This window comes from Silurus meridionalis, chromosome 5, assembly GCF_014805685.1.
Source record: "Silurus meridionalis isolate SWU-2019-XX chromosome 5, ASM1480568v1, whole genome shotgun sequence".
NCBI classification, from domain to species: domain Eukaryota; kingdom Metazoa; phylum Chordata; class Actinopteri; order Siluriformes; family Siluridae; genus Silurus; species Silurus meridionalis.
In genome coordinates, this window is record NC_060888.1 from 9850331 (window position 1) to 9867571 (window position 17241).

Below are 17241 nucleotides of genomic sequence, written 5' to 3' on the forward strand. Positions count from 1 at the left end.
GTGAGAGAGGCGGTTTGGACATGTGCAGAGGAGGGACATGGGGTATATCTGTAGGAGAATGCTGAGGATGGAGCCACCATGCAGAAGGAAAAGAGGAAGACCAAGGAGGAGGTTTATGGATGTGATATGGTACAAAACATATTCAGGGATTTGTGTAAATATGTTTTGAAATGAAATATTGGTCTTCCCATCTCAACATTTCAAAAGGTACAAGAAGCAGCCTCAGCTCCACACCTCTACATCTACAAGTTCCATGTAGTCATGTATGTCAGTTATATCCAAGGTCTTCAATTTTTGGCAATAACATTTAATTCACTTCATATTTTTCATTTCAGTGACAATCTTTCCAGTGGTTTTCCAGTGGGAAGTTGTTTGAATGATGTTTTGTGCTGCTGTTCTGCCTGTAATCTGATGTGGAAATAAGGACTAAATGCACATACATTTCTTAAATTTCCTTTGCTGCCTGCTTATAAAATGATCAGTGACCTTTTGGATAGTAAGCCTTTGCTGCCATAACCTCACTCACTGAAATGGCAGCTAAGGTATCTTTATGGTCTAATGATCTCCCCAATCCTTCTTTTAATCTCTGGTGATTATCTGGGAATTTGTGAGTTTAATTTAGTTATTTGTAAGTTAATTTGTGACTGTTGCATGCTCTGGCAAACTGCAATTTCAGTCTACAAAAACGTATATAAGGTTGTCAAAACTAATCATATTTGGTCATATACCAGTATGTATGTATGTCACGGAGAAATTATTATGTTATTTAGGTTAGTAAGTGCAGACCTCCTGACAGCCGGGCACATGTCATTGGCTGAGGTATTGGATACAACATCAGGTGTGGCTTGTGCACACACACACTGCCTGAAGCATGCAAAATGATGTGCCCCCTTCATATAGGTCATGAACTGTTTTTTTGCCCTGAGAAAAATTAGTGAACAACCTCGATTTGTAATCGCAAAGTGAGGCCTGCAGGTCTTTAGATGTTGTTCTGGGTACTTTTATAAACACCTAAATGAGTTGTTGTGCTCCTGCCACTCCTGGGAAGGTTCACCACTGCGTGATAAGTATAAATATTTGTTTATATTTAAGACAATCAAGTGATGTTTAAAACACTGAATGGGATAGTGTTTTATTCACAGGTCTGTAAATGGTTTAACACTGGTCAAAGTTCACTCTAGATAACTGGCAGCATTCAGGAAACTTCTCCCCCTCACGATTGCAGTGTGACAGAGACCTCGTTCGTGGTTCTTTCATTTGGCTCTTTTTCTGCTAGTAACAAAACCGAACAAAAACTAAGGAGAACACAGGATTATATTACAATAGAACAACTGATCAGTAGTTTGATGTACATGTGGAAAACTCGACCATGCTCATTAGACAGGGGGCGCTTATTGCTTTCTGTTTCTGTTCAACTCTGACCGTAAGCAGGGAGGAGCAGGTCAGTTAAACCTGTTTATTAATAATAATATTAATATTGATATTAATATTAATATCAATAATAATAATAATAATAATAATAATAATAATATTCATTTTATGATGATGATGATGCTGCTGCTGATTATTATTATTATTATTATTATTATTATTATTATTATTATTATTATTATTATTTATTGTTGCTCTTGTTTTCTTTGTATAATTGTGTAAACAATGCACCGACAATTATTAAAAATGTTGTTGTTGCTGCCCAGGTAATACATGTATTGATGCTTTCTTGTACTTTTATTGTTATTCATAATCTTTTAGTTACTTTTACATGCACTGTATGAAAAAGGATTGGATTGATGACAACTACAAAGTAATAATAATAATAATAGCAAACAATTGTGAATGACTATATTTTTTTCTTTCTTTTTTTTTTTTTTTTTACTTCAAGAGCATTCACAGACCTGACACCAGTCCAAACCAAGCATATTTTGCAGAAACATTTGACACAAGTCCATTAGATAGGTACTGTTCTTTTAATTCTTACATTATCCCTATAAATACTCTACACTGTAAAATTTTTAAAAGCATGCATGTTAGTTTCAGTAATACGCCACTGTTGTTGTCAGAACTAGTTAATTGTTTTATCTCACCTGTTTCTGTTTATGCTGAAGAAAATGGGTCCTTTCCCAATCACTGAAAGAAGCAGAGTTCAACATTTATAAATATGATGGTAAGAACAAGCTTGATTTACAAAGTGGCTTGAAAATATAGTTGGAAAGCATGAACTACATTTTATTACCTATAGTTTTTTTTTTTTATTTATTGTGCACATTTTATTTCACAGACAATCAATGCCAATGTGGATCATTTTTACTCTGCAAGTTTGCTACAAAGGTTTAAGTGTTGAATATCTTTGTGTAGAGTGACCAGGTCTTAAATATCTTACTAAGAGATAAGTACTGATACCCTGTGGATAATAGCTAACTATCCATACTATGATATTGGGGGCAGGGCATCAGCATATATACAGCATTAGCTGCTCAGCAAATTTTAACCATTATTTAGAAGTCCTCATACACATATGCATATATTTAAGTTAAAATGCTAATTATTTTCTTAAAACATGTTAGATAAAATAAAAATTACAAAGACTTGTTCTAGATATCGTACCATCATGTGGTAGCATGATTAACATCGACAGAATTATATATTGCAACAAGTGATCCAAAAGTTGAATTTCAGCAAAGAATTATTAGAGGTCCATTAGGCCAGGATATAAAGGGGTTGCCAGATTGGGTTAATTTAATAATACTCTGCATCTACCATAGCAGATAATCAAATAAAGTACATACAGTCTTTCCATGATGTATAAACTACTTTTATTGTAAGAATTGTGATATAATGTTTTGGAACAGTTTAGAGATAGGAAAGAAAAACATGTTTTGTCTGAATTTACTGGATCAGAACACCTCAATCCACCTTGTATTGTAAAAAAAAAGAGGACCACCCAAAAAAAAAACTCCTACTACAGTATATAGTATACATATGTCTATAGGGTTATTGTTAAGGTTCACTGAAAACAAGTGGGAATGCCTCTCAGCTTTATCTTTACCCTGTAATTATTATTGTTGCCCTGCTGCCATCAAACTCAGTTGTCATGAGCCCCTGTTCACAATACATCTGATGATTTATACATGATACATCTATTATGTAGTCAAGCAAAAATAAGTCAATCCTGTTTAAATGATTTTAATTATAAAGAATAAACATCAAATAAAACTTAAGTGACACATTGGACACCTTGAAATGTAAACGTTTTCTTTTTATTCATACATTTTCTTTTGCCTATTTGTCTACTTTTATTTGCATAATAGTTTAAATAATGTTAAAGATTATGTAGAAATGATTTCGAAGTTGAAGTTTAAGCAAATGTCAACAAATTTGGGAGAAAATGACACAGGAAAAAACACGATTCCAATTTCTGTTAGAATTTGGAATCGTCTCTTGTAAATCATAAAGAGACACACTACTAAATGTCCCTCCGTTTACATTCATGGTCTTATACAGAGCGACAATTATACAACTGAGAAGTAGAGGGTTAAGGGCTTTGCACTAACGATAGAGATGTAACTCAGGGTCAGTGAATAAAAATATTGCCAATGCACATTTAAAGTTTACAATATATTTAAGTTTTCTTTTAACAGGGTTTTGAGATGAGTCCCTTGTAGTAAAAAGCAGAATTTATTTATCTAGTCTCTATATATTGAACTTGTACAAAAGTGCTGCTGCGGTTTTATTTTTTATTTTAGGAGAATGGCTTTTAGAGGAGTCCAAGAATCGAGCATCACCAGGAAATAAAGGCCTTGTCCTTAAGTCTCCTGGCCGGCACCATGCAATTTCTGCTTACCTAAGCACAGTGTACCACTTCAATGAAAAACCTCTGTGTCTACAGTAAGCATTTTCATTCATTCAGCTTCATTATTCACATCTTTAATTTATTTACAAAAATGATTTGATCAAGTTGTAATGCTAGAACATATACCTGTGATGTGGCTGTAATTAAAATCAGGTTTATGTGAAAGGTTTTTAAAAATTTTTAAATATGCTTTTATTTTCTTATTTAAAGCTTAACATAAGATACATTATTATTATTATTATTATTATTATTATTATTATTATTATTATTAATTTATTTTTTATTTTTGTATGTTTATATATACACTTTATGACCAAAAGTTAAGTAGAAGTAACACATCCTATTTGTAAAGGATGTCTTTAAACATCTTTGCCCTTATAGCTGAATTTTTACAAAATGTCCACAACTACACATCAGAATCTAGTGGAATCTTGGAGTTGAGGTTGAGGAGTGAAGGTTGTTAAAACAGCAAAGCAAATGGGGACTAAATGTGGAATGGAATGTTTAATAAGCACATATGAATCTTATAGTTTGTTGGTGTGCATAAGCATAATGTACCATTTGTTAAAATATTATAAATTGGAAAATTTGTGAAACTGTGTAAAAAAAACAAACTAACAATAAAACGCTTTAGAATTTATTTGAGGACACTATTTTGTTGTTTTAGAAATATTTAGCACTTAATTCCAGGGCCACAGCACACTGCTCCATTATTGATAATTTACCTTTGACACGTTGGTTTATTTCTTAATTGGTTACATGTTACTTGATCTATACAGGTATGAAGTTTTCTTCCAAAATGGGATTGAGTGTGGAGGAGGCTACATAAAGTTGCTGTCTCATTCAGATGACCTACAATTGGTGCGAATGTTACTAATATCTCTAAGTGTTCCTTTATTACATAGGCTTAATGTGTTTTGGTATTTTTTAGAGTCAGTTTAATGATGCCACACCATACAGCATTATGTTTGGTCCAGACAAATGTGGAAGTATGTACAAAGTGCATTTCATTTTCAACCACCGGAACCCCCTGACAGGGAGCTATGAGGAGAAACATGCTCGGCAGCCTAAGACTGACCTGAGCGACTATTTCACTGACCACAGCCCTCATCTTTACACTCTCAGTGAGTATTAACAAGAGCACATCAATAAAAATATAACAAATGAGGGGGGTAGATTGAGATGTTCCAGAACCTTACACAGATAATGTAAAACAAGTATGCGCAACAACAATTTCATCATATAAGACCTAAAATACGTCAAATAAATACCTAAAATAATTACCTTATAAGTATAACTTGAACTATTAAAAGCAAGAACATGGTATATTCTGTATTATCGTGTTGCATACAGTATGGAGCTGCAGTGTATTTCCATCTGACAGAAGACCAGTTATAAATAATGCAGCCTTATTTTTCAGATTTGTATCCTGACAACACATTTGAAATTCTCATCGACCAAACATTGATCAATAACGGCAGTCTTCTAGAGGACATGGATCCACCAGTGATGCCTCCTCGTGAGATAGAGGACCCCAGTGATACTAAACCCTTAAACTGGGACGACAGGCGTTATATTCCAGATCCTACCATCACAAAACCCCATGATTGGTGTGTTTTATTTTTGTTTTCTTTTTCCTTTTTCATTATTCTTCTTCATTTGTTGATTGGCTAAGACCAAATCTACTGACTTTACAGCAATATACAGTCAGGTCCATTAATATTGGGACATCGACACAATTCTAACATTTTTGGCTCTATACACCACCACAATGGATTTGAAATGAAATGAACAAGTTGACCTTTAACTGCAGACTGTCAGCTTTAATTTGAGGGCATTTACATCCAAATCCGGTGACCGGTGTAGGAATTACAACAGTTTGCAAATGTGCCTCCCACTTTTTAAGAGACCAAAAGTAATGGGCCAGAATAATAACCATAAATCAAACTTTCAATTTTTTAATACTTGGTTGCAAATCCTTTATAGTCAATTACAGCCTGAAGTCTGGAACGCATAGACATCACCATACGCTGGGTTTCATCCCTGGTGATGCTCTGCCAGGCCTCTACTGCAACTGACTTCAGTTCCTGCTTGGTTTTGGGGCATTTTCCCTTCAGTTTTGTTTTCAGCAAGTGAAATGCATGCTCAATCGGATCCAGGTCAGTAAAGCATGGTTGTGGTAGTGTCATGGCGTGGGCATGTATGGCTGCCAATGGAACTGGTTCTCTTGGCAGCCATACATGCCCACGCCATGACACTACCACAACCATGCTTTACTGATGAGGTGGTATGCTTAGGATCATGAGCAGTTCCTTTCCTTCTCCATACTCTTCTCTTCCCATCACTCTGGTACAAGTTGATCTTGGTCTCATGTGTCCATAGGATGTTGTTCCAGAACTGTGGAGGCTTTTTTAAATGTTGTTTGGCAAACTCTAATCTGGCCTTCCTGTTTTTGAGGTTCACCAATGGTTTACATTTTGTGGTGAACCCTCTGTATTCACGCTGGTGAAGTCTTCTCTTGATTGTTGACTTTGACACACATACACCTACCTCCTGGAGAGTGTTCTCGATCTGGCCAACTGTTGTGAAGGGTGTTTTCTTCACCAGGAAAAGAATTCTTCGGTCATCCACCACAGTTGTTTTCCGTGGTCTTCCGGGTCTTTTCGTGTAGCTGAGCTCACCAGTGCGTTAATTCTTTTTAAGAATGTTCCAAACAGTTGTTTTGGTCACGCCTAATGTTTTTGCTATCTCTCTGATGGGTTTGTTTTGTTTTTTCAGTCTAATGATGGCTTGCTTCACTGTTAGTGACGGCGATTTGGATCTCATTTGGGGAGTTGACAGCAACGGATTCCAAATGCAAATAGCATACTTGAAATTAACTCTGGACCCTTTTATCTTCTCATTGTAATTGGTATGATGAGGGAATAACACACACCTGGCCATGGAACAGCTGAGAAGCCAATTGGCCCATTACTTTTGGTCCCCTTAAAAGTGGGAGGCACATATGCAAACTGTTGTAATTCCTACACCGTTCACCGGATTTGGATGTAAATGCCCTCAAATTAATTAAAGTCAAATTGTGGTGGTGTATAGAGCCAAAAATGTTAGAATTGTGTTGATGTCCCAATATTTATGGACCTGACTGTAAGTATTACATTACTAATAATAATTTACAATACCCAATACATATTTTACCTCAGTTATTTGAAATATAAACAGTATTGAAAGAAAATGAAAGTGCAAAATCTAGCTTGCACTTTTTTAAATATGAAAATGGTTGTGTGCATAAAAATCTCGGTTTTTCAAAATGCTCAATCCAGACCATCTGGTATCAACAACCATGCTTCGATCAAAGATAACACAGTCTTATGTCTCAGTCTTCTCAGTCTTATGCCTCAGTCTTATGTTTGATGCAGTCATTATCTGAAGCTCTTGACCTACTTTTTGTACTGGATTGTGCTGCTGCCGCGTAATTGGTGTTCATGTTACCAATACAGTAAACAGTGAGTTTCTATTTGTTTAAGCAATTATGTCTCAACCTGTTGCTGAAGGTTATACACTCAGTGTATTAACCATAACATTAGATTAGGATCAGGATTAGAAATAGGACCCCAATTTAACAAAGTCTGCATCAAACAAAATGTTTTTTGAGTGCAAAAGAAGAGAGTTTCTATTCTCTACTATTATGCTAATAAGGTGTATTTAGTAATATAGTGATTTACTATTGAAATTTAAATTTTGAAAAAACACAAGCAGTAGTTTGAAATATTTAATTTTAGAGATTTAAATACACACTCACAGTAACTGCACTAGTTAATGATGGCAGATTTAGTCTTTCTGTGTTCTCTGTGAAGGGACGAAGAAGCTCCTCCACATATTGCTGACCCCACTGTGCAGAAACCTATTGGCTGGATAGAAGATGAAGAGCCCTTTGTCCCAGACCCAGAGGCTCAGGCTCCAAATGACTGGTGTGTAATGCAGCTACATTGCACACGTGTTTATATCTATACTACACACTTCACGCATGATGTGAGTATACTCTATGTTACATTATGATTTTTTTCGTGTACAAAATACTGACTTCTAAAATGACTACACCAAATTGCACTTCACCAAATGTGTGAGTGTGTATTATGTCCAGCTGGTGGACTGGTGCTTTTCTGCCTCATGTTCTGTCAGGATTATGGACCAGGACTATGTACACTGACAAATTATTGTACTAATACAAGTCACATAACATGACCTGATTCACATTCATGAAAATTAGTACTTGTGTGTGTATGTATATGTATGTATGTGTGTGTGTGTGTGTGTGTGTGTGTGTGTGTGTGTGTGTGTGTGTGTGTGTGTGTGTGTATAAAACCATCACTGGACCCTCTTGCTTGTAATTCATGCTTGTCTTTCTTCAGTTGTTCCTAGGCATTGTTAGTGGAAGTCCATGTACAGGTTATGGTTCTTGTGTTCTTGGCCAATTATTTTCTGTTTTGTTTCTTTGTGTTGTCGTTTCTCTGTTCGTTTCTTTGTTGTACAATTGCACTACAAATGACATTTTCTGCACTTATATTCATAGATCCTTATATTACATTACATTTCCTGGGAAACTGATATTCTGATCAGGATAAAGTGCTTAGTAAAGAAGATTTATTACTTGTATCAATCTTAGTTATAAACAGTATTCATTGAAATACTGAAATACACAGAGAAGTTCCATTTACATGCTAACCCTTACCCTTAAGAGTATGTGCAGACAAGACACTAGTGGCACAAGGCATCATTTTGTTTAGCAGTCGGGTCCTATTTTATGCACTACACTTTTTCTACCCTCATTTCAGGTTCAATGAATATACAACTTGATGATTATTGCTATGTGATATGCGGAACTACGGTGCAGCTCACATGTAGCCCGTTTACTCACCAAATAACCCTTGGATTTGTTTGCCTCATTCAGAAGACACATGCCTTATCAGAATGCCTACACTCTACTGGATCTAGCAGAGTGGCTCAAAACTGTAAAAGCTCCAATCAGAGGAAAGAGCAGCAACGTAAGATGGTGCAATCAAAACCAGGCCCGGTAGCAAAGCCTAAACTCGCTTCTGTCCTGCATGGAACTGACCAACACCCAGAAGCAGCTACTCAGGTGCTGACGCCCTCGAATCAGTCCGAGCCAGCACGTTGATCTGAACAGATCACAATTCTGTGCCCATACTGCGACAGTACTGAACAATAGCAGATGATCAGATGGATCAAAGACAACAAACGTTGTTGGAAATGTGGGCGATTACACATCCTTTGTGATTACATTTCCTTTAGAGTATGCTCTATATCACAGCCCCAATGGAGCTACCAGATCTAGAATGCCTTTACCTCTGAACACTTAGGTTTGGCTGAGCACTTTTATCCCATTGCAATGTCCAGCAGAGGTACAACCCCTCCTGTTGATAGGAGCAGACCATATTTACCTTGTAACATCTATTGAGCCTGTACACCTAGGGCCCCCTGGAGGTCCAGTGATGTAAATGTAATTATGAATTGAATAACTGCTATATATCTGTTGGATAAACAGGTCAGTGGAGATGGATGGAGAATGGGAAGCTCCTCTCATTGCTAACCCTGCCTGCTCCCATGCTGTCGGCTGTGGGCCGTGGAAGCCTCCCATGGTGGCGAACCCAGCATACAAAGGGAAATGGAAGTCACCTAAGATAGAAAACCCAAATTATCAGGTAAACTTGCAGCTCAAGTTGTACCACAGATATTGTAACTTGTAAACTTGTAATTTGTGTTTCACTAGGAAAGAAATGACCATTTGAAAGTAGAAATTAATTGTTGTGTTTGTCTAAATTTCACTAATAAATATGAAATAAATAGTTTACTTATACAAACAAAATGTTGTTCTTAAATAACAAGAACAACAAGATGAACAATTTAGTCAAGGGGAAAAGTTCCAGTTCTTGTTAACATGTTGAAATTTTCAGTTCCCTTTAGCAACACATACACGCACACACACGCACACACACACACACACACACACACGCACACGCACACGCACACACACCACAATCAAAACTGCAGGATTTCCTGAACTAAAATATCTTACAATCAAAAGCTCTTTTGATTGTCAGTCTGACTTAAATATACAGTATGCACAGGAAGTATAATAAACACAGAAAAGAAGGAATTGACAGAATGATTATTTCCCCTTATTTATATTCTGCTTCTACTTATTTCCCCTTTAAATTATATATTTTTATTAAATTAATATTTTATAATTAAATACAAAAAAATCTATATTATATTATTATATATTATTATATTTATTTATAATATAAAGTATAATATAATTAGTTTAAAAGTGATGATGAATATCTTTCCGAGTTACAAGATTATGAGAGTTAAACTAAATCCTATTTGACTAAAATGATTCCTGTTTGTTTTGGTCTCTCCATTAGGGGAAATGGAAGCCACGAATGATCCCTAACCCAGCTTACTTTGAGGACACTCAACCATTCAGAATGAGTCCTGTGTCTGCAGTAGGCTTTGAGCTTTGGTCCCTTACTGGTGATGTGCTGTTTGACAACATCTTGCTTTGTGATGACCCTGTGATCACCAGACGTTGGACAGAGGAAACCTGGGGACAAAGGCAAACAGTAAGCTGTTTTATATTCAGTAGATATGTAAACACTGTTGGAGATGAAAGGTCAACAAAGTACATGAGGTCGTTTGAGGTCTTTAGCTGCATAAAGACACCTGTCCACCCCATACAATCAGTAAGAATCCAACTACTAACATGGCCAAGACCAAAGAGCTGTCCAAAGACACTAGAGACAAAATTGTACACCTCCACAAGGCTGGAAAGGGCTACGGGGAAATTGCCAAGCAGCTTGGTGAAAAAAGGTCCACTGCTGGAGCAATCATTAGAAAATGGAAGAAGCTAAACATGACTGTCAATCTTCTTTGGACTGGGGCTCCATGCAAGATCTCACCTCGTGGGATCTCAATGATCCTAAGGAAGGTGAGAAATCAGCCCAGAACTAAACGGGAGGAGCTGGTCAATGACCTGAAAAGAGTTGGGACCACCGTTTCCAAGGTTACTGTTGGTAATGCACTAAGACGTCATGGTTTGAAATCATGCATGGCACGGAAGGTTCCCCTGCTTAAACCAGCACATGTCCAGGCACGTCTTAAGTTTGCCAATGACCATTTGGATGATCCAGAGGAGTCATGGGAGAAAGTCATGTGGTCAGATGAGACCAAAATAGAACTTTTGGGTCATAATTCCACTAAACGTGTTTGGAGGAAGAAGAATGATGAGTACCATCCAAGAACACCATCCCTACTGTGAAGCATGGGGTGGTAGCATCATCTTTGGGGTGTTTTTCTGCACATGGGACAGGGCGACTGCACTGTATTAAGGAGAGGACGATCGGGGCCATGTATTACGAGATTTTGGGGAACAACCTCCTTTCCTCAGTTAGAGCATTGAAGATGGGTCGAGGCTGGGTCTTCCAACATGACAATGACCAAGCACACAGCCAGGATAACCAAGGAGTGGCTCTGTAAGAAGCATATCAAGGTTCTGGCGTGGCCTAGCCAGTCTCAGACCTAAACCCAATAGAGAATCTTTGGAGGAGCTCAAACTCCGTGTTTCTCAGCGACAGGCCAGAAACCTGACTGATCTAGAGAAGATCTGTGTGGAGGAGTGGGCCAAAATCCCTCCTGAAGTGTGTGCAAACCTGGTGAAAACTACAGGAAACGTTTGACCTCTGTAATTGCAAACAAAGGCTACTGTACCAAATATTAACATTGACTTTCTAAGGTGTTCAAATACTTATTTGCAGCTGTATCATACAAATAAATAGTTAAAAATCATATATTGTGATTTCTGGATTTTTTTTTTAGATTATGTCTCTCACAGTGGACATGCACCTACAATGACAATTTCAGACCCCTCCATGATTTCTAAGTGGAAGACCTTGCAAAATAGCAGGGTGTTTAAATACTTATTTTCCTCACTGTATATATATATATATATATATATATATATATATATATATATATATATATATATATATATATATATATATATATACTTGCTTGCAATCAGAAATATTTAACCCCTAAAGAGTTTTAAGCATTTATAAATAAAAATCTCTTCAAAGTGCAGGATTCTGCTTTGGATGGCTTCTTAATTAGTTTAGTGCTACATAAAATCAACACAAAAAATGTATGATGTAGTATTTGTGTGTAACAGTATATTTTGTTAAGATCGCCATGTCACAATTATTCAACCCCTATGTAATAATGTTGTTTTTAAAGCTTTCTGACAGTTTTTATGGCCTGAAGTGGAGCTGAAACATCATTAAGCCTTTGGGAACTCTATAACGATCCTTCATTTGCTTCAGCTGTGATGCATATAAAAACCCAGACAATGAAGGTGTTCAAGGTAAGTTGCAATCATGGGAAAGACAAAGGAGCTGCCACAAAAGCTGAGAGCGGAGATTATTTCATCACATCTGATGGGCCTTTTGTATAAAAAGATTTTCAAAAGATTTAACATTCCAAGAGACACCATTGGGAGCATTATAAGGAAGTTTAAAACTTATGGAACAGCTGCAAACCTGCCTGGCTGTGGAAGAAAGCTCACAATTTTATCAAGGGCCCTTAGCAACTTATTCAGGACAGCTAAGAAAACCCCCCGTGTGACTGCAAGACAGCTACAGGATGACATGATGAAGGCTGGAACAAGTGCTTCAGTGGCAACTAATAATCAAGTGCACTGAATAATCAAGGACTTCATGGCCGGACCCTAAGACGCACTCCACTTTTGACCTTAAAGAACATCAGGAGTTGACTAGAATATGCCAGGAGGAATTTGGATAAAACTACAGAGTTCTGGGAGACAGTTGTATGGACTGATGAAACCAAACTGGAACTTTTTGGACATTTGGACCAGCGGTATGTCTGGTGTGCAAAAGGTCAGGCTTATGACCAGAAGAATACCATCCCTACGGTCAAGCATGGAGGAGGGTCAATAATGATGTGGGGCTGTTTTTCTGCGACAGGAACTGGCAATCTTGATTGTGTACCTGGCATCATGGATTCCCAGAAATACCAGGTCATTTTGAAGAAGAACGTGATGACTTCTGTTGACAAATTAAACCCTGGTGATCATTGGATCTTCCAGCAAGACAATGATCCCAAGCACACCTCCAAATCAACCAAAGCTTGGTTGGGGAAAAGATGCTGGAGTGTCCTGGAGTGGCCTTCTCAGTCACCAGATTTAAATCCAATTGAAAATCTTTGGTGGGATTTGAAGAAGGCAGTTGCAGCACGAAAGCCGCAAACATCACTGAGTTAGAGGCTTTTGCACGTGAAGAATAGGCAAAGATTCCAATCGAGAGGTGTAAGAAGCTTGTCAGCACTTATCGAAAACGCTTGTTAGAAGTTATAAAAACTAAAGGGCGTTCCACAAGGTACTGAGGCTGGGGTTGAATAATACTGCACATGCTCATGTGTTACAAGACTTACAATTTTTATTTGAACTTCAAAGTTAAGTCAACTTCTGTTGTCAAAAAAACTCAAATATGTATCAATAAATATTGTTTGTTATTTCACAAGTTTTTTTTTATTTTATTTTTTATTTTCATTTTCTTTCATCAACATCACTGTATTGTCTATTGATATGAGGGGGTTGAATATTTCTGATTGCAACTGTATATATACTGTTTATTATTAAAATCTTACATATTAATTTGTTGTACTTGCTAAGGTATCACTGTTTGCAGTGTATGTGTCTGTACAATTTTGGCACACTCACTGAGCTTGTATGACTCTTCTAGCATGGAGTTGTGGAGCGGTTACTGTTTGCCACAGGAAAGCGTCCCTGGCTCTGGGGTGTGTACATCTTCACAGTGGGTCTTCCCATCATCCTTTTTGTCAGTTTCATGTGGCCTGATAAGGTAGAACCTGCTGGATATTTTGTATATTATGTGACAAACATTTAACCAAATGAAATTATAGCCCTAGTCTAGTATATATTTAGTCAATATATACAGTAAAATTGTACAATTTTATATATTTTGATTGAATTTGGGTGAATATTTTTGAATATTTTACATGTCTGTCAATAAAAAAATTGTATACTTAACATTTTAATTTGTGTGTCAGCGATTTGGCCCCTCGGATCAGGAATATTACTACAAGAAAAGTGATGAGCCTCAGCCAGACGGTTCAGAGGATCCAGAGGACCACATGAGTTTCTCTGAGTATGGTAGGAACATTAGGTTTTTTACTTGAACTGCAGTAATAAATTACAGATTTTTCTGAATTGAATATTGATTTGCTATATCTTGACCAAGGATCCAACAACTCTACTGATCTGAGAAAACGGGAGGTCAACAAAGCACAGAAAAAGTCAGATCTGGAGTTAAAGGTAAAGCTGAATTTCAGTATAATTTAAATTTCCAATTGTCCAAAAAATTATATATTTAAAACTTCCTGTCTCCAGGAAGCAAACTAATGTCGCAAACTTTCTTTGTGCTTTAGTGAACCTAGCATGGATACAACAATGAAAGAATGGAAACGTGTGGTTTCTGAATGTATGGGGCCTTAGGTGACATCCTGCTATGAATATTCTAATCTTGAAAACAATTCACCAGACACTCCAGAGAGAAAATACATTTAATATTTTTTTTTTTAAGTGATGATGTGGGTGGTAAGATCTTTTAACCTGTAACAAAAGCATATTTCGTTTTGTAAAGTCTGAGTTTTGAATAAAGGTAACTTTGACTTCCAGAGTCCCATGCTATTACTTCTGTTAGCATTCAACCATTTTACAAAATAACTTTTGTTTACATTTTTTAAATACGTATACAAGGTGTTAGTATAAAAGGTAAGATTTTGGAGTAAGGGTACAAAATTAAACTTTAATTTATGAATTAATAGTAAGTTCACCATTAATAATGGTAAATACTAATACTATGACATCAACAGCCACTTTAACTACATTAGCACATGCTTGATAGTTAATGGATTAAGTTGTACCTAATGTACACTTAAATAAAGAACAGGAGGAGTAACAAAACCTACCTTAATCTAGATAATCTTAAATTAAACATGCACATTTGACATAACATCAGCTGCAGCTGTGGTGGTGATGGATCAATGGTGGTCCTGATTTACATAGATACTGTGGCCTACAGATCGATAATCACAGTTCATTTTTAGGAAGAGTGGGGCAATGACCTAGAAATGGAGTGTGTGATGGATAACATGCTTTACTGCTCACCAGTGCTGCTTTGTCTCAGATTGTGCAATATGGGGTGAGGTTGCTTCCCAGAACCTCCCTATAAATGTTGACACCATTTGGGCCAGCATTTGCTATTTCTAGGCAATTTCAAGTAGGAGTGCCCACTACCAGTGGTACATACAGTCATTTAATCTTGCCCCAATAATGGAAATGGCAAACAAACTAAAAATGTGAATGTACTAATACCCCACCCCAACCCTTATACATATAAGAGCCTGTTTATCTCCTTATAAATAACTAGAAGAGCTTGGCAGGGCCAGGAGGGACAAGTGGAGCACTGCCAGAACCTTACAAAATAACCTCTAGTAGGCTACTGGTGTGGATGTTTCTGACCAAACTGTCACACTCCACACTTACAACACCATGCAGCTGGATTGATATTTGCCAAAGGGAACCAGAATTGGCAGGTCTACATTGGCTCCCCATTCTCTTCACGGATGAGGGCAATCTCAGTGTGAGCACATGAAAGACTTAAAAGACTCTGGGACTCCAGATTGTTATGCTGCCTGCAATGTCATTCAGCATGACCAATTTGACAATGGGTCAGTAATGGTGGAAGTCTATCCTTGGAGGGCTGCACGGGCCTCCACATGCTAGCCTACGGCACGCTTATTAGAGCCACTGTCAGACCTCACACTAGTGCAGTGGGCCCTGGGTTCCTCCTGGTGCATGACAGTGCCTGGCCTCATGTGTGTAAGTGTATAAATTGTTTCTAGATGCTACTGACTGGCTCTCACATTCAAAAGACCTTAATCTGATTGTGAACCTCTGGGATGTGATGTACTCTGGTGCTACCCAGCATCTAACACCACTGAGTAGTATTACAGACTGCCCTGGACCTCACTGATACCCTAATCAGGACACCATCTGCCATCATACCAAGGGCATGCCCCAAACATTGTTGGGAGTGCATACAGGCATGTTGGGGCCACTGACTTACATTGTCTTGATAAAATTCATGCAAGTTGGATCACTCTGAATCCGAATTTACTTTGATTTTTGATGTGAATTTAAAATAAAAGCATGCACTTTTATTTCAGCCAAGGCCATTTATGTGGCAGAGGCATGCCTGCCACCATGCTACATTGGGTCACTCTCCCAAAACAGGGCCCACACTAAGATGAATCCCTTGAATAAAGATCTTCCCACGTAGCAACCACTCTAGAAGAGAGCCTCTCTGTAGCACTGGTGAACAGTAAACAGTGCTGGCACCTTGCAGCACCCTCGCACCTACGCCTTCTCTTAAACGGCCTTGAAAGTAAGTTGTGCCAATTAAGCTCTCTTTTCGATGTCCTTCAAATCAAGAAATAAAACAAAATGGTCAAAAGTACTTACTTCTTACGTAGCTCACTAGTGCTTAGGGGTCGACCTCGCCTTGGGTGAAGGTATCTACTGCAGGGGTGCCTGACACCGTATATATTTTTTGGATTATGGGAACCTTGCAGATGCTCTGCCTCACTGTGATCACAATTAATTTAGGCTTTTGCAGTTAGTAGATTAGTTTCAGTAACTGCTTTATCCAGAGTTATACAAATTAAATGGAACATCTATTCAGGAATAGCACTAAGCACACATTACAATTTATCTCGCAAATTTATTTGGGGATGTGTCACTCAGACAAAACAAAAAGAACATAAACTTCACAAAGACAGTCACCTGAGGTAAGGATCAAACCTATGATCCTGGAGCAGTAAAGTGGGATGCTACCCACACACAAAACTTGTGTATAAACAGCATACACAACCTTCTATTTGAGCAAACAGTCTGTTCATGGTCAAGGTCAGTATACCACTGCAGTTTGCACACAATTGCACACTAATACACATTCATCTTAAACAATCAACCTACTGACTAAAGAAAACTCATATAGACATCCAAACATACAGTAACAGTAGTGGTGGGAATGGATGCAAATGCAGATAATTTATTAAATAAAGTGCAACCAAGCAAACAAAACCACAAGGAACATATACAGGTGGTAATTGTCACGCGAGAATTTATTTAGATAAATGTGACGGTTTATTATTATTCATTTGAGTTTTTTAAAAATGCACATACGCAGTGAGTGAATATGTACACTTTTAGG

The 17241-nt window shown here is 37.4% G+C and overlaps 1 protein-coding gene across 1 annotated transcript; it reads left to right on the plus strand.

The window, feature by feature from the left end:
* The first annotated feature begins 1203 nt into the window (after window positions 1-1203).
* si:ch211-274f20.2 (calnexin) lies at window positions 1204-14643 on the plus strand. The gene is made up of 14 exons (XM_046850615.1): window positions 1204-1441; window positions 1883-1956; window positions 2106-2164; window positions 3744-3885; window positions 4630-4711; window positions 4782-4974; window positions 5271-5460; window positions 7705-7818; window positions 9414-9570; window positions 10297-10494; window positions 13687-13806; window positions 14015-14117; window positions 14206-14279; window positions 14393-14643. The coding sequence occupies exons 1-14, from the start codon at window positions 1370-1372 to the stop codon at window positions 14393-14395; spliced, it is 1581 nt and encodes a 526-aa protein (XP_046706571.1). The 5' UTR covers window positions 1204-1369; the 3' UTR covers window positions 14396-14643.
* The last annotated feature ends 2598 nt before the right edge of the window (window positions 14644-17241 follow it).